Here is an 18,221-nt window from a genome sequence, read left to right on the forward strand (position 1 = left end):
AGCAGCACCTCATATTTTGCTTGAGTAGTTTACACCCCAGCGGTATGAACATTGACCTCTAATTTCAGGTAGTCCTTGCTTTCTCCCTCTTTCCCCTCCCCTTCCCAGCTCTCCCACAGCCCACTGTCTCCGCCTCTTCCTTTCTTCTTCCCGTCCCCCTATCCCCACATCAGTCTGAAGAATGCTCTCGACCCTAAAAGTCACCCATTCGTTCGCTCCATAGATGCTGCCTCACCCGCTGAGCTTCTCCAGCATTTTTGTCTACCTTCGATTGTTCCAGCATCTGCGGTTCCTTCTTAAACATTTCAACTGAGCTCTGATAATTTTGACCGGATTATTGGGGTGGGCGGGCCATCAATTCTGGAAAATCGTTGTTCAACGTGTCTCGCATTGTAGCAGAACTACCTTGTACTAAGATTGCCTGGTTACGCCTCTGTAACAATGCCCTTCCTGTCACACTTCACTTTAACTCTTGCATAAATCTCACCATGCCTTTATTTTCAAAACTTCATGATTCAGATGCACATCTGACCTTCCTCTGTAAATCTGAAGACACTGCAAACTCTGCTTCCCATGTCGTAACATTGCACAAGCATCCATGGCTAATGCTTGGAACTGATAGTGGCTCCAAGTTAAGTTAACTATTTGATATTAACATTCTCATAGTTTTTATCATGTCCTCCCATGGTCTTGCCCTGCTCCCCTCTCAATTTTTTCCAAATTTTTCAGATATTTTGACATTTCTGTTCTTCATTTCTGACTTTTTTTTTAATCATCCTTGGATTTAATTTCTCATTGATTGAGCTGCCATGGTCTTAATTTTGGTTCTCCCCCAAAGCCTTTTGTCTACTTTTCTTGTAGGATCCTTCTTAACCAACCATTTCTGTGGCTTGATATCAGTTGTTTTCTGACAATTGTTTACTGATAATGCATTTGTAAAACACTTTCAGGGATTTCACCACATGAGAAGTACTATTTAGAAGTTGCTGTAGGTACCAATCTATAAGGCATTGTGTTAAAATTGTTATAATCAGGTGGAAATACTTCTAATTGCCTAAATGACATGATATCTCTTATTTTATTGAACACTTTAAAGAAACATGATTTCAAAAATGGTATCACTTACAATTAATTAGGGGTGTTTAAATAAGTTATATAAATGATGCACTATTTTGCTTACCTTGATTATGCTTGAGAAAGGCTTGTGCATTTCAAAGACCGTCAGGTCAAAGACGTTCTGGTTCTTAATACTATGGTTAGAATGAAGCTTGGGACTTCCTACATTGGGTAAAACAGTGCATGAATTATGAATTCAGTGCACTCCATTGTTGTGTTTTCATCCACGTCTTCCACCTATTACTGCACTAGATGTGTGAGTGCTTACTCCACATAGCTTTCATTTCTGGCATGCCAGTTTTGCATTCACTTCAGTAACGATGGAAATCACTGAAACACTTTCAGCTCTTGGCCTCTTGACACAAATGTATTTGCAGTGTTGAGCTATCTGCAAACCCTGATACCAAAAGAAGCGTCACCTCCTGTACCACCACTGTGTTATGAAATTTGAATGTATCTTTTTCCACATGCACAAGATCTTTTGATGTTGAGAAGCAGGGCTTTTACAATAGCACACACATTTTCATAACGTCGATATACTTTTGAGTATTGCGGGCCAGTAAATATAGATGTAAAGATGCATTCCTTCATTTCAAAACATGTTTCTAAAGTGCTGAAATTTCTTTAGATTTGGTGTATTTACACAAAAATTAGATCAAAGTATTAAAAGGGAATCATCATTTGAAGTAACATTAGCTTTATTCTGTATTGCTGAAGGACACTGCTTATTCCACAGTGCTTGCCCACATATCAGATACAAAATACTTGGATGAAATGTCAAAGGGGAAGCACTCTTGGAAAGGGGACCATTATTCTATTTGTTTTCAAATAGTCAAGGAAAAACAAAGGATTAGTCCACATGTAAAAGTGCTAAATTGGGACAATGCTAATTTTGATGGCATTAGATAGGAACATGCAAAGGTTGGTTGGGAGAGGCTTTTAACAGGTGAATGGACCCTGGCAAGTGGGAGGCTTTTAAAAGTGAGATAAGAAGAGTTCAGCGAAAACATATGCCTATTAGAGTGAAGGGCATGTAGGGAACTTTGGGTCATAGAGTCATAGACTTACAGCGTGGAAACAGGCCCTTCGGCCTAACTTGCCCACACCGGCCAACATGTCCCATCTACACTAGTCCCGCCTAGCTGCATTGGCCCCTATCCCTCTAAAGCTGTCCAATCCATGTACAAGTTTAAATGTTTCTTAAACAATGCGATAGTACCTGCCTCAACTACCTCCTCTGGCAGCTCATTCCATGCACGTACCAGCCTTTGTGTGGAAAAGGTTACCTTTCAGGTTCCTATTAAATCTTTCTCCCCTCACCTTAAACCTATGTCCTCTGATTCTTGATTCCCCCACTTGGGGCAAGAGACTCTGCATCTACCCGGTCTATACACCTCTATAAGATCACTCCTCATCCTCCCCTTGAGGCCTGGCAACATCTTCGTAAATCTTCACTGCGCCCTTTCCACCTTGACAACATCTTTCCTATAAGGGGATGAGGGATATAGAGGCTCTGGTCATGAAAAAGAAAGCATATGTCGAGTATAGACAGCCCGATCAAGCCAAAGCATAACTAGGGAGAGAATAGGTCCGCTTACGGTTCAGTGCAGCTGTTTTTGTGTGTAGCCACAGGATATGGCGAGGTCTTATATGAATGTATTGTATTAAAACTGGAGAAGGTCAAGGAAGTTAGGGAGTTCGTGGAAGAGAACAGTAATGTCTTGACACATATCAATATTATGAAAGAAGAAGGTAAAGGTGGTCTTTAGACATGTAAAGTGGATATATCCCAGGGCCTGACTAAGTGTATCCGAGGAAATTGTGAGAAGCCAGGGAAAAAATTGGTAGAGCACTGGCAGAGATGTTCTATACCTTTGTTAGACATTGGAGAGGTGCTGGAAGACTGGAGGGAGGCTACCGCTGTGCTGTTATTTAAGAAGAGCTGCAATGACAAGGTAGGGAACTACAGGCCAGTGAGCTTAATATCAGTGGTGACAATGTTACTGGAGGGCCTTCTGAGAGACGGGATTTATCTGCGTTTGGAAAAGCGAGGACTGATAAGGGATTGTCAGCATAGCCTTCTGTGTGGGAAATCAAGTTGGACGAAATGAATTGAGCCTTTTGCAAAGGTAACAAAGGAAGGTTGACGAGTGTAGGGTGGTAGATGTTGTCTATGTGGACCTGAGCAAGGCTTTGGACAAGGTTCAGTATGGCAGACCAGTCGGAAGTTATATTGTGAGCTAATCAATTGGATATAAATTTGTCTTATTGGAAGGACGGTGTGGGTGAGAGGGAAGATTGTTTTTCAGATTAGAGGCCTGTGTTGGTGGTGTGTAACAGGGATCATGCTATGTCTGTTGTTTGTCATATATATTAATGATTTGGATGAGAATGTAGAGGACATGATTGGTAAGTTTGTGAATGACACCAAAAACACTGGTGTGTTGGACATTGAAGAAGTTTTTCTGAGTTTATCACATGATCTTGATCAACTGAAAAAATGGGAAAAGAAATCTCATGTGGAATTTAACTCAAACAAGCACGAAGCAATGCATTTTGAGAAGTTAAACCAGCGCAGAATGTACTTTGAAATTGATGGCCCTGGGAGTGTTGTAGAACAGGGACACTGAGTGGTACAACTACATACTTCCCTGACAATGGTGACACATGTATACAGGGTAGTGGAGAAGACATGTGGCATGCTTGCCATAATCGGATGGGGCACTGCACACAGGGGATGCTGTGTTACAGTATGTTAGTAAAAACGCAACGGGAATATTGCTTGCCGTGCTGTCAGAAGGATATGAATAAGCTAAAGAGAGTACACAAAAGATTCACAAGGATGCTACTAGGATTGGATGGTTTGAGTTATGACGAGAGACTGGATAGGCTGGGACTATTTTTCCCGGAGAGCAGCAGATTGAGGGGTGAACCTAGATTGGTTGATAAAATCATTCTGGGTGTAGATAAAGTCATTGGGAATAGTCTTTTCACCAGGGTAGGGGAGTCTAAAACTAGAGGACATAGGTATAAGGTGAGAGGGGAGATATCTGAAGGAGATCTTGATGGCTCGTTTTTCTGCACAGAAGGTGGGGAGTTCATGGAACGAGCAGCCAGAGGAAGCAATAGAGGTGGGTACACTTACAATATTCAAAAGACATTTGATCAAGTTCATGGATAGGGTATGGGATATGGGCCAAATACAGGCAAATGGGACTAGCTCAACAAGTTCATACTGGTCAGCATGAACAGGTTGGCCTGAAGGGCCTGTTTCCATGCTATATAACTATGACTTTTGCAACACAGATACAAATTTTGACCTGTACACGTTTCACTAAGATATTTAAATTTAAGCACTCCCTTCAAGCTCACCTCAGTATGCATCCCTTTGAAATGCTTGCAGGATGACTATTCCAGCTAATCTTATACTTTATACAAAGCAGAGCTGAAAGTGTCCCATTAAAGCTGTTACATTCTAACATCTGTGTTGTCTTTTGTCCTGACATGTCCACTTCTTCCTTTGAGTAGAAGTTGTTGAAAGTCCAGCGCCTGATGAAGAGGAACCAGCAGTAGCTCATGAGAAAGAGCATGTTCAGGAGCCTTGGTCTGCTGAGCACTTAGTGCAAGCAGAAGCTGTGGCCCATCCCTGGGATACCAAATGTGTGGAAGTCACATCATCAAATGAAGACAGTGTACCAGCTGAAATTCCCAATGGAAAAGGCATGACTCATAGAGAGATTGAGTCCAAGGAAGAAATGCCACCTTCTCTTGAAGGTGTGTCTTCCTGTTGACTTCCATATGATGACAGCGCCTTTTGAGAATTTTCTTATTAACAAGTTTTTGTTTATTGCTGGTAGATGTTGCTTGAAGGATAATTTAAGGGTGCTTGAAGTGCTTTGGCTGATCTGATGCTGGCTACAGGAGCAACAATAATTTCCCACCACACTTGTTGACACAAGTTACTTTGTTGTCATGATGTCACATGCTTGGCAGTTGAGCTGTATTTCTTTTAATTGCACATAAGGCTTTCCATTGCCTACATGTTTGCCAGTTACATTGCTGATAGGTTATCAATTCTTTTGAAGCTGATTCACCCGCTTTCTACTTACCAGGCTTACCAGTGATCAAAGATTTTTTTTTTAAGTTGCATTTTGTATTTTCAATTTACGTAAGGGATTATTTTAAAGTAAATTGTTTTGCTTCATATTTCAGTGCTGACATCTCGCATTTATTGTTTTATTCAGGCTGTGGCGAATGCTATTCTCTTTCTATTTTTAATGATGGGTCGAATGGACAAAATGGTTGCAGTGGGAAATTATGTTTGAATTCAAATGCTCATTCTTGACATGATTTTGTCAAAAGATCACCAAGTGTTCTCCAGTAATGAAGACAGTGTGCCAGCTGAAATTCCCAATGGAAAAAAAGCCTGACTCATAGAGAGATTGGGTCCAGGAAGAAATGCCACCTTCTCTGGAAGGTGTGTCTTCCCGTTGACTTCCATATGAGGACAGTGCTCTCCATTAATATAATAAGAGACTCTTCCTCCTTAATCCCATCTTCCAGTAAGATGCTAATATGAATGCCACCTACCATGAGGAAGAATTATGTAAACATCAGAAATGCCTCTCCCCTCCCCCCTTTCACCCAGCTTGTTCCTCACGCCTGTTTCAACCACACCCACATGCCCCAATTAACAGCCTGCACCCCACATTCCTCTGTTTTCATAGAGGGACCCTAAACCTTATGTGATCAAAAGTCAGCTTTCCAAGTCTGCGTCCACATTTCCAAAGCATCTAGACACGGAAAATACAAAAACTCCAGAATAAAATCACACGGGTTGTGATAGAACATATGGAGGAGAGAAGTCTGGAGGGAATTAAATGACTGAAGATCATGAAGAGAGGGCCAAGATACAGAAGGGTTAAGGTAGTTGGTGCAATAGTCTAGAGTGATGAAGATAAATGAGGAAATAATAAGCAAAAATAATAACCAAAAATAAGCAATTATTTCTTACATGATTAAGTCAGGGAAGATCATTTGATATATCCACTGAAGTTTTAACGTCAATCTGGAGAATAAATGTAAAACATGTATGTATTGGAAAATTATACATTTAGTTTATGTCACCTCTTCAGAATTAGTACAGCATTACTGCACTCATTAAACAAGTAATTTCATATTAGATTTCTTTACAACTACAATACTGAGAATCAATCACAGTTTTGCATATAAACACAATTTAATTCCAACATACAATCATATTGCCAACCCTAAATATTCTTCTATAGGTCCCAGCATAAATTTGTTATTTCACATGTTATCTTTTTGAGCAGGAGAAATTATTTGGAGTGCTTTTGCATTGAGTTAATTCTATGCATGCAACCAAACTACTTTAGATTTGCTTACAGCCACGAAGATGGACAAGCCGTCAACAGGTGGCGAATCCTCAGTTGCTGGTGTGGGAGGACCAGCGTTGCATGAAGTGTCAATGACAGAGACGAAAGATAAGACTGTTGAATGTACTGATCAACAAATATCTGATCTGTTGCCGTCTTCTACATTGGGTAAAGATAATGCAGCTCTCAGAGGAACACCAGAGGAAGTCTCCAAGATACAGAATTCATTTCCAACTCCTGTTTTGCAAACCCAACCTCTAGCTCCTTCTGTTACCAGGACTGGGACCCTGTTTATCCATGGTGAATGTTCAGTACAGTTCAGTTCTCATGAAAATGAGTGCATCTCAGTGGTGGCAGCAGAGAACATTGTAACCCACATCCAACCAAGTGCTGTCCATAAAATAGATACAATCATTAAACCCCCATATGCTTCATCCGAAAGGACATCCAACAAATCTGCTTTAGATAAAAGTAAAATGCCTCCATTGAGTCGTGATATTAAAGAAACATCTGAAACGTCCATTGCAGATATTGCAGAGGCTGGCTGTGTGAAAGAAAGGGATATTTCTGCAACTGTCACCTGTGGTAAAGATATTGAAGCAGCTTCACAAGAAGTGCCATTGTTTGTTGGTATCACTGTTACTGAAAGCAAAGATGAGTCACAAAAAAAGGATTTTGTTTCAAACACTGTTTCTGTCACTGAAGAGAAGGAGCAGCAAATTCCTCAGGAAAAGTCAAAAGTGCACGAGGAATTGCATTTAGAGCAAATACTTGCAAATGTTGACAGTGCTAATAAAGAGACAACATTAATATCAGAAGCTAAAGGGCAAGAAATTTCCGATACAATAAAACTGGTCGAACATATAGGTGATGTATTTTCAATGCCAGAAGACAGATCAGAACATGTTGAATATAACTTGGTAAAAAGTGCAGAAAATGTAAAGGATTCAAAGGGAAGAACAGTAGATGAGGAGAAAGTTCCTAGTGCAACAGAGTTATTACCAACTGAGTTTTCTCAACAGAAGCCCGAAGAGCCAACAGCCAATCTTCCATCAAAAGAACTGGATAAAACTGATCAAAAAGTAGAAGTTTGGCAATTAACTAATGTTAGTTCTGCTCCATCCTATGTGGAGGATGAAAATCAAAATATACCATGTAACATACAATGTGCCACAGGTGATGCAGCTGACCAATTAAGTAATGATCCAACGCTTGAGGTTATCAAATTCGACCCAAGTGCGATGGGGCAAAGTACGGTGAAGATTCAAGAAACATCCTCAAAAATTGAGGAAAAAAGCACTCACCAGATAATTCCTAAAGAACAAGATTCTGAACCACTGGTGCCGCCATCCACTGAATCGAATGTTACTTCTGAAAAAATTGTAGTCGATTCAATTACTCCAATCGTACAAAGCCAAAAGATTGATGCTACCAATGTGAATTTAAAAGAGAGGAAAGAGGTGGATCAACCAGAACTATCTAAATATTTTGAAACATTTGTTCCCAAAGATAATGGTGCAAAAATGAGTGAACATCCTGGAGATGGTTATTATGAAATGACTATTACAGAGGAAAGTAGTTCGAGACTACCTCATGAAGTGCTGCAGACCTCTGAGGTCCCATGTGAAAAACCAAAAGCAGGTGAGAAGAAAGTTGAAAAAGATAGTTTAGCAGAAATAATTCATTACAGCACACTTGTACTGTCATCTCTCCCTGTTGACAAAGAGACTGAGTCCACCACAGGACATGAAATTGATGTTCCTGCTTGTCCTGTTGATGGAGAGAGAGCAATTTCTCAACAGCCCGATTCGAGTGGCGATGCGAATACTTCGGAAGGACTCCAGAAGTTAGTGCTGAACTTACCAACAACCTTTTTAGATTCAATATCTCTTGAGGTGGAAGCAGAGAGTCAAGGACCCCCTGAATCTTTGTCACCACTGGCATCTGACATACTTGCCTGTTCGAGGGGTATAAGCTTGGATGAGTCAGCAGAATTTTTCCCCATCCCAACTCCTGCTGAAGAGAAGCAGATTTGTTTTCCTATTGAAGTGGACAAAAGTCAAAGTGTGTCCACATATGAGGGGAAGTCAGTTGATGAAAATCTGGGTTTAGAGCCACAATATGCTTACTCCCATACTTTAAAGCAGGATTACAAAAATGATAGTGTTGTGGTTCCTGACTTGCCTGAAATGTTGGATTTGGGTCGAAGGAGATTGAGTTTTGAGGCCACGGAAACCAAAGTGGTGAGGAGAGCGTCCATGCCTGCAGAATCTACTTCTGGCTCTGAGGCTTTAAGTGAAAGCATTAAACTAATCATTAAAAATGTTGGTCAACCAGAGGAAATGGGCTACTGTGTTTTTGAATACTCTGGCCCCTTGCCCACTCCCGAGGAGGTTAAAAGTCCTCTGGAAGATGGGAGCATTTTCCTCCACAAAATCCGTATGGCTTCTCAGACTATTGATGAGGAAAGTGTCAGGAGGCAAATAGATGCAAATAGACATAAAGAGGATTCACATTTTAGAATTGTCACTCTGTCGGAAGGACAATCAGAAATTCTAAATGAAGAATCGATTTCAATAGATGTTCCAAAACAGTTTATTAAGACGGAGTCTGGAACTGTTCATTTACCTGATGTCCCTGAAATTAAAGAATTTGATCAAAATAAGACTATTGATGCTCTGGAATTTGCAATAGACTCTTCTCTGAGTAAACCACTGGATTATTTGCCAACAGTATCTCCTTTGAAGCCAGGGACTGTGGATCAAAAGCTCTCTGAGAAAGACGTGACTCTTCAAGAAGTTCAGCTTAAGAAAGCCTTGATCGAAGAGACAAAGCCCAACAGAGTAACTGTAACGGTTTTAGAAATGGAGTCGGCACGATTTGGGAAAAGCTTTTCTGTACAGGAACCAGCTCAAATTAAGAAAGCATTTGAAGATAAACCAAGGCCTATTTTGCCCAGGCAGGACACTGTCCTCGATGTTGACATTGAAATGGAATCAGATCCCATATTTTATGAGAAATTTGCTTCCATTCAAGACAAAGTTCAAGTCTTGCAAGATGAACATATACCCTGTTTGCCCTGTGAGACTGCAGTACCAGATTCTGTTCAGGATAAAGTGTCTGAGGATGATGCTATTCTTCAACAAATCCCTCAAGCTCAGGAGTTAGTGGAAAGTAAGCCTATTTCACAAATCAAGCCTACTTTAGCAGAGGTGAGTGAGAAAACCGACACTGTTGATCACAAAATACCTGAGGAACCTTCCCCTATACAAAAAATCACCTCACCTGAGAAAATTATATTCAGTGCCACTGAGACTAATCTGCCAAGTGAGGTTAATGTCCTTGACATGGGTGTGAAAATAGAAGAGATTGATCAGATATCTGAGAAAATTGTCCCTGCACCAGAATCAACTCAAACTAATAAAATTAGAGAGGATGTCATAGTGCCTGACTTACCTATTGTGGTTACTGCATGTAAGGATGATTCCGAAGCTGTAGAGTTGGATGACAAAATAGTAAAGATGCCTGCCCCTGCTCAAGATTTGATTCAAGCTGAGAGAACTGAAAATTTGGAAACTCTGCCTAGTTTGTCCGGTGACATTATTGAACATGCGACTCCGCCTCTGAAAATCACAGTGGGCGAAACCACTACAACATCCAGTGAAGTTATTGTTTCAGAAGTTTCAAAGGCAGACCATCCTGATGACAGAATCTCTGCTGCTGTGCAAGAACCGGCTGTGGTTGAGAAAACCAGCAATGAGGAATGTGCGAACTTGCTGATTGAGGTTACAGTGCCAGAAATCGTTTTGCATGTGGACCCGGCTGACGACGAAGTATCTGAGAACGTTGACCTTGCAGAAGGAGCTGAGGAGGGAGGAATTGTGGAATCTGTTGTTACAGTGGAAGATGACGTTATTACAGTTGTACAAACCACGTTGGAAGGAGGAGAAGACTTGGGCCACAGTGTGAGATTTGCCGTGGCCGAATGTGATGACACTGATGATGTCTTCACATGTAGTGAACCAACCCCGTTAACAGAAGAGCAAATCCTCGAGCCTCCTGCAAAAGCTGCCGAAATTGTGATTATCCCAGAGAAGATACAGATCCCGACAGACTTGAAGGAAGATGAGAGCATTGATGAGTCAGTAATGGACACAGACAGCTGCTGGATGGATACACAAGGTGCCTGTAAAGCCTTACTAGCTATCATCCATGCCAATACAGTAAACTCTCGTTATTATATATAAATTAATTAGTGCTATTTAGACTGTATCCTTTAATGTTAGAGTTTTTAAAGTAACACAAATTCGGTTTATGTTTTTTTAATCTTCTCCCTCATATTATCCCTGTTGCTATTTAAAGTGATTTCTTGCACTTTAATTCTGCAGATGAGGAGAGTATCATAGTAACACAACACGCTGCAGTCACAAAGCAGGAGAAGCCACAGAAGGAGTACAGCAGCCCGTCTTTGGATAAACATAGGAAAGGGAAACTGTTAAAAACTGCCAAAAACAGAGCTTCTACGCCTGAGAGAAAAATAATCAAAAAAGATGTCAGTGTACTCTCCAAAGAAGACAAAAAGAAAAGAAAAGGTTCATACATTGGAAGCCATTTTTATTTTCACTTGTTCCATTTTTGTGACGTGAGGTGTTTGTATTGTTCCCATGTAACAACATTATGTTCTCTGTGAGATTTGGCTGTAGAAATGTTAGATAATAAACACAAGCAGGAATTAGAAATATCTAATTTGCTGAATTGATCTATTGTTTCCTTTAATGTAAAGTGGATGTTGCACATTCCACCTGAGTAGAACTTTATTTCTGTCTTCATTTATTTGCTCTTGTCTTTCTTCTCTAACAGTGTATAAGAAGTCTGAACTTGCTAAAAAAACAGAGATTCAGACCCGGTCTCCCTCCAGGAAAATCATATTAAAACCAGCTGTAAGATATCATAGACCAGCTCACGTCCCTTGTACTAAACGGAAGCAGACAGGTGACTGTGTAAACAATGCAATGTGGCTGGCAAACATGGACTTTACTTCATTGCTGGACTGGCTTTTTTCCTGTGTTTTCTTTTCAGCCATTGGGCTGCATATGGCACTTTTCATTTTGTTTTTCTTACAGCTGTCATGATCACACATGCTTGTCATGCACAAGCTTGCAAGTACGGTGGTCTTAACCTTGAAGTGGTGGTGTCATTCTTATTTGTGGGAGTTTGTTTCACTGTGTGCTGGTGGGAAAGTGTTGCAGCCTGCATCATGATATCCATTCACATTAATCCCCTTGTTCAGAGGTATTCAGGAATAACTTTCATTACATGCAGTATTTGTTTTCCATTTATGATTTTTTAAAGACATGTAATAGCTTTGCTTTATAAAACTAAAGTATTTATGTATTAAGGTTTCCTCCGTATGGAGCTTTATTTGTTTGTTAGTCTGGATAATTTTGTACTTCATTACTTTGCTTCCCCTTCTATATGATGGTAATAATATTAAATTCATTTTGCTTTCATGCACATCTCAGCGTATCTTGATTAAAATGAAACATCTATCTGGTCTATTGTTCAATGTTCTAATATTAATCTTCCGTTTGCTTAGCTCCTGGAAGCGCTGAGGGTGCTTACATTATAGATCAGAAATTTTCTGTTGCTAAGCAACCCAAAGAGCAGATCATAGTAAGTAAATCACTTATAAATTACGGAAGATGGGACAACTTGCATAGCAGTTACTGATGTTTCTTTTATTTGAAGTATGTATATATCAAAGCTGCAGATATTTCTTAAATTTCACAATATAACGCTTAGATTTTGAAAAAAACATTTAAATTTTGGGTGAGCTTTGCCTTTTATCAAGTTTTACATTGTTTTGAGGTAATTAGCTCATAGACATTGAATACCTGTGCTGTGTCAAATCCAGAGGAAATATTTGATATAAGCATGGTTGAAACATTCTATTCAAACTTATAAAACCTGATGATTGAAACTCGATGCTGTTCTATACACAGACATTCACACAATTCTCACAGAAGGAAACATTTACTCCTCTATTCCTCCATTTTAACTCCTCTCCCCATTCCCGTAGTTACATTTCTGTCCTGGGTCTCCTCCAGAATAGAATAGAATAGTATAGAATAGAATGCCTTTTATTGTCATTCAAACAGACAAGGTTCGAACGAAATGTCATTCCTGCAGTCATGACATTACAAAAAAAACCAAGACGCACACTTAACACAAACATCCATCACAGTGAATCTCCACCACCTCCTCACTGTGATGGAAGGCAAAAGTCTTATCTCTTCCCTGCTCTTTGTTCTTCTCCCGCGGTCCAGCAGTCCAACTGCTGCGTCGAGGCGACTGGGGCTCACGATGTTAAAGCACCCAGCGGGCGATGGTAAGTCCCGCGGCCATTTAAGCCGTGCCGGGCGATGTTAGGCCCTGTTCCGAGACATTTAAACCCCGCGATTCCGGCGGGAGAAGTTATTGTTGAGGGAGCTCCGAAAAGCGGTCTCCCTCCAGGAACCTGCGAGCTCCCGATGTTCCTGTCCACCGGGCATGCGGCTGGAGCCTCTGAAGCTCTGAAGTTGGGCCGCAGCTGCACGCCACCACAGCTCCTCCTGCTCCGAAGTCGGCCAGCGTGTCCGCAGGCTCCACGACTGGAGCCCTCAGGTTGGTTCCGGTTGGAGGCCGCCGCCGGCTCCACGATGTTAGGTCCAACGACACCGGAGACCCGACAGGGAAAAAGTCTGGTCCCCATACAGGGAAGAGATTAAACGGTTCCCACACCCCCCCCCCCTCCCCCCCACACACATATACACAGCTAAAAAATAATAAAATTAAAACCAAAAACATGCATCTAACGGACAAAAATAAAAAAGAAAGACGGACTGACTGCAGTTGAACACGCCATTGCTCAAACTGGACGATCAACACATCATATTCTGTTTGGGTAGCTTACAACCCAATGGGATGAACACTGAATTCTCCAATTTTAGGTAACTACAAAACTCTCCCCTTTTAATTTCTTCCGCCATATAACGTCCCCCTCGCCCCTCACCTGTGCCCCACCTTGACGCACCTATTTATTCCCTCCCCTTCCACCATTCATTCATTCCTCCAGCTTCACAATTTGCCACTCTTCGATCCATTTGTCTCACACCTTCCTTCTTTTCTACTTTTGTCCAACCATCTGCATTTCAAACAACTCTCCTCACCTCTGAGAGCCCTTTACCTGCCTGGCTGTGTCTTGCGTCACCTCTCTTCCATTCACACAACCCCCCCCCCCCCATTTACACTTGTACTTGGGTACTTCATATTCTCTGCACAGATACTCAATCTTTATACATTAAAATAAAACAACATAGTAGGCTTTAGAACTTCTCTTTGGCCATTTACCATATTTTGTAGTCTTCCCCGTATACAACTACTGACTCTCTGGTGCTTGACACTGGGGATGATAATGAGGAAAACTAATTAGTATGGCCAGAGTACAGATAGGTGGGCCACTGCTATGTGCCTTTCAATGTCAGAAAGGCTGAAAGGATAGTGTCCTGCTGAATAGAGAGGCTGAAATCTAATTGGGATAGGTAATCAGCGATAGAACCCAAAATAAAATGCTGAATAAGGCTATTTTATGTATTTTAAGGTGATTCTGGATGGGGAGATCAATGCTATTGCAAACCTACCTCTTTATGTAAGATTTCACAAAAGACTGTGGTTATGAGCGATGCTGCAATGTGAAACTTAATTTGGGCTTGAGAGATATTAGTTTGCTGTCTTGTCCTGTGCATGACCTGTCCATGTCTAACTGCAATACTAATGGCAGATGTCGGTTGTGCTGAAGTGAGAACATTAAACCTTGGGATGACAGCAGGAAAAAGGTGTTTAAAAGGGACATGTTCATGTAGCCAGGACATTCATATCTTGTTGGAGAAGTACAACAATTCTACTAATGAAATTCTGAACCTCCAGCTGATGGAATTGTGGTTTCATGAATTATGGAATTTGCACGTGCTAGAATTTGGTGGCATATATTTTATGGTTACTGACCAAGCCACAGGTTTGGAACTCATGGAACCTCTTCTCTCTTAAGCAAGATCTAAAACCTTCAATAGTCTACGATCCAATTAGTCTTGGAAACTCTGCTGGAGAAGAAATTATATTGTATTGCTTTGTTGTCTCTACAATGATAAGCCAAGAGACAGGTGTGGAGTCCTATCTATCGGTGAGACCAAGCGCAGATGGGCGATTGTTTCGCTGAACATCTGTGCTCAGTCCCACCTCGGCATATGTGTTCACCTGGTTGCCAAACACGTTACCTCCCCTTCCCTATCCCAGAAGAACCTCTCTGTTCTAGGCCGCCTCCATTGTCGGAGTGAGGACAAACGTAAATTGGAGGAACAGCACCTCATATTATGCTTGGGCAGTTTACAACCCAGTGGTATGAATATTGATTCTATAACTTCAAGTAACCGTTGCATCCCCTCTCTCTCTGTCCCTCCCCCCTCCCTAGTTGTACTAGTTTCACTGTTCTGTTGAATTCCACTGTTTGTATTAACTTGTTATCACCTGTACCACACCCAACTATGGACCATTTCCTTGATTATCGTTGCTTTCTACTTTTTCTCCATTCATTTGTCCTAAGTACCCTCTATATCCCTTTGCTCCTAATTCTCAATCTGGGGAAGGGTCTTGACCCGAAACGCCACCTATTCCTTTTCCCTAGATATGCTGCCTGACCCACTGAGTTACTCGAGGTATTTGTGTCTATCTTCGATAGGATTTTAGAAGCAGAACTTTAGAATTTTAGAAGTAAAACATCATGAGAGGAATAGATTGGGTAGATACACGAGTCTCTTGCCCAGAGAAGGTGAATCGATGACCAGACATAGGTTTAATGTGAAGGGGAAAAGATTTAATAGGAATCAGAGGGGTAACCTTTTCACACAAAGGGTGGTGAGTGTATGGAACAAGCTGCCAGTGGAGGTAGTTGAGGAAGGGACTATCCCAACGTTTAAGAAATAATTAAACAGGTACATGGATAGGACAGGTTTGGTGGGATATGGACCAAACGCGGGCAGGTGGGACTAGTGTAGCTGGGACATGCTGGTCGGTATGGGCAAGTTGGGTCGAAGGGCCTGTTTCTACACTGTATCATTCTATGACTCTATAACAACCTTTGTTTTGAAAAGACCACGCCTGGAAGTTGTGACATCCCAAGAATAACGGAATAAAAAAACAATAAAAAGTGTTTGTAAAGTGTTTATTTCCAGAGCAAAATAATCCCTTTTGAATTGTAAAGCACATGTAGGATTTCAAACACTTTCTCATCATAACTTTTGTATTCATCTCCATTGAAAAGATTCTACATAAAGTCACAACCGACATTTAAGTTTTTGTGCATTGTTTTAATTTTACTTTGTCAAAGTTTTGAATGCATTTCTTTTAAATTTGTTTAACTTGTTTTCATAAAATTGTTAACCCATTAGAACAATAGTCTGTTTTATTTGCTTGTGAAGATACAGTAGTAGGATGTAGAAATATTGCCTTATAATGCAATAATGCATTACATTAAGTGAACAGATGATTTTCCCATCAGAATAAACTTTTTACATCCACCATTCTCTCAATAATTGCTGCAATTGTCTCTTGATATCAGTTGTACAAAACATTGGTGAATTATTATGTTCAGTTTGGGAGGATGTCATTAAACTGGAATGTGTACAAAGAAGATTTAAGTGAATGTTACCAAGACATTTGGATGGACAGGCGAGGACTTAATTCCTTGCAGCACAGGAAGCTGAGTGGTGATCATAGAGACATGTATAAAATCATGAGGGGAATAGATAGGGTGAATGCGCACAGTTTTTTCCACAGGCTATGGGAATAAAATAGTTTAAGAACAGTAGTTTAAGGTGAAGTTAAAGAGCTGATAGAAACCTGAGGGGCATTTTTCCACATGGAGTGGATGTTAAATGGAATGAGCTACCAGAGGACGTAGTTGTGTTAGGACCATTAACGACATTTAAAAGTAATTTGCGCAGGTACATGGAAAATAAAGGATTTGAGGGATATGAGACAAATGTGACTTGCAAGTTAGGGCATCTTGGTTGGCATGGAGGAGTTGGGCAGTATGACTCAGTGAACTTGTAATACATATCCAGCTTGAGGACAAACTGTAAAGTGGAGAGAGTTTGTGTGTCCATGTGTGTGGACATCTTTGTGCAGTTTATCTAAGACAATAGTGCTTTTAACAATTAATCAGAAGGTCACCCTAAATTAAATAAACCCATAATCATTTGCAAAATGGCACTAAAAGTCATCTAGGGATAATGAGGATCTAGGACCTAGGTGATGGGGTTTAGGGAATGGAATGTAGTGTTTAAGGCTAATTATATTGACTGCTGGAACACCAATTTATAATGGAATATTTTATGTGGAACATGAAAACATGCGGAGGTGCGTTAGTTGATTAGATTGATGGTTCAGCTGTTTAGAACCCATAGTAAAATGGCTATTACTGGTGGTGTTGCATACCATTTTTGATATATTCATTAGAATATTAGGACATGTTATTATTTTAAATTATGTTTTTATATTTTGTTACATTTTTATGTTCATTGTCTTATTTTTTTTAAATTTGCTTTATATTTTCTCATGGCAAGAATTCATCTACACTAACAAAGATTCCTACCTCAAAATTATCTTCCCACCTCCCCGAAAGACCTAAATCTACTTGTTCTGCTGATAGAAAAGCCTTTATTGACCTAAATTATTTTCCCACACGATCCTCGTCTGCCGGCCCTAGAGACTCTTTGAGAGAGCAGCCTCTAAGCAAGGTAAGAAGAAGAAATGTCCATGCAGTTTTGCTTCTTGCATTATGCTATTTCTATTTGCAATTGGAAAAAAGGGTAATGCTCCTTCCGTTTTCTGCAAAACATTTGGGCTTTTTTATCCATTAAATTTGAAGTGATAGTTATGTGCACAACTAGTACCTGATCAATATAATAACTGCAATAAAAACAATATAATAACAGTGAAGAAATATGAGCAAACATTTATTTTTCCTCCAACGTTTTCTTTGCGTTCTCATTCCAATCATAAAATTATGCCTCTTCCAAGATTGGAGCTAGCTGCTAGTGTTAGTAGCAAAGATCATCTACGACATGTTAAAGATATTTCTGCAAATGCTGATATCAACCAATTCATTCATAGAAACATAGAAAATAGGTGCAGGAGTAGGCCATTTGGCCTTTTGAGCCAGCACTGCTGATCATCCAAAATCAGTACGCTTCCTGTTTTCTCCCCATATCCATTGATTCTGTTAGCGCTAAGAGCTATATCTAACTCTCTCTTGAAAACATCAAGTGAATTGACCTCAACTGTCTTCTATGGCAGAGAATTCCACAGATTCACAACTCTCTGGGTGAAAATGTTTTTCCTCATATCTGTCCTGAATGGCCTATCCCTTAATCTTAATCTGTGACTCATGGTTCTGGACTCCCCCATCGGGAACATTTAGCCTGTCCAATTCCTTAAGAATTATGTATATGTCTATAAGATCCCATCTCATCCTTCTAAATTCCAGTGAATATAAGCCCAGCTAATCCATTCTTTCATCACATGTCAGTCCCGCCATCCCAGGAATTGACCTGGTGAACCTACGCTGCACTCCCTCAATAGCAAGAATGTCCTTCCTCAAATTAGGAGACCAAA

General features: G+C 40.4%; 1 protein-coding gene across 9 annotated transcripts in view; it reads left to right on the plus strand.

Annotated features, from left to right (window-relative positions):
* map2 (microtubule associated protein 2) overlaps positions 1-18,221 on the plus strand; it is a 294,566-nt gene that overhangs the window by 249,574 nt on the left and 26,771 nt on the right. For 8 of the 9 annotated variants that reach the window (XR_004412492.1, XM_033023599.1, XM_033023604.1 and 5 more), the window contains 5 exons: positions 6,525-10,694; positions 10,901-11,104; positions 11,373-11,504; positions 12,109-12,185; positions 17,171-17,344. Coding sequence is in view for 8 of the 9 variants with exons in the window: in XM_033023599.1 (XP_032879490.1) it covers positions 6,525-10,694; positions 10,901-11,104; positions 11,373-11,504; positions 12,109-12,185; positions 17,171-17,344 (4,757 nt within the window). In the remaining variant the exon portion in view is untranslated. The remainder of the gene's footprint in view (positions 1-6,524; positions 10,695-10,900; positions 11,105-11,372; positions 11,505-12,108; positions 12,186-17,170; positions 17,345-18,221) is intronic. The other variant, XM_033023607.1, reaches the window with a different exon arrangement.

The sequence above is a fragment of the Amblyraja radiata genome, chromosome 7 (assembly GCF_010909765.2).
Source record: "Amblyraja radiata isolate CabotCenter1 chromosome 7, sAmbRad1.1.pri, whole genome shotgun sequence".
NCBI classification, from domain to species: domain Eukaryota; kingdom Metazoa; phylum Chordata; class Chondrichthyes; order Rajiformes; family Rajidae; genus Amblyraja; species Amblyraja radiata.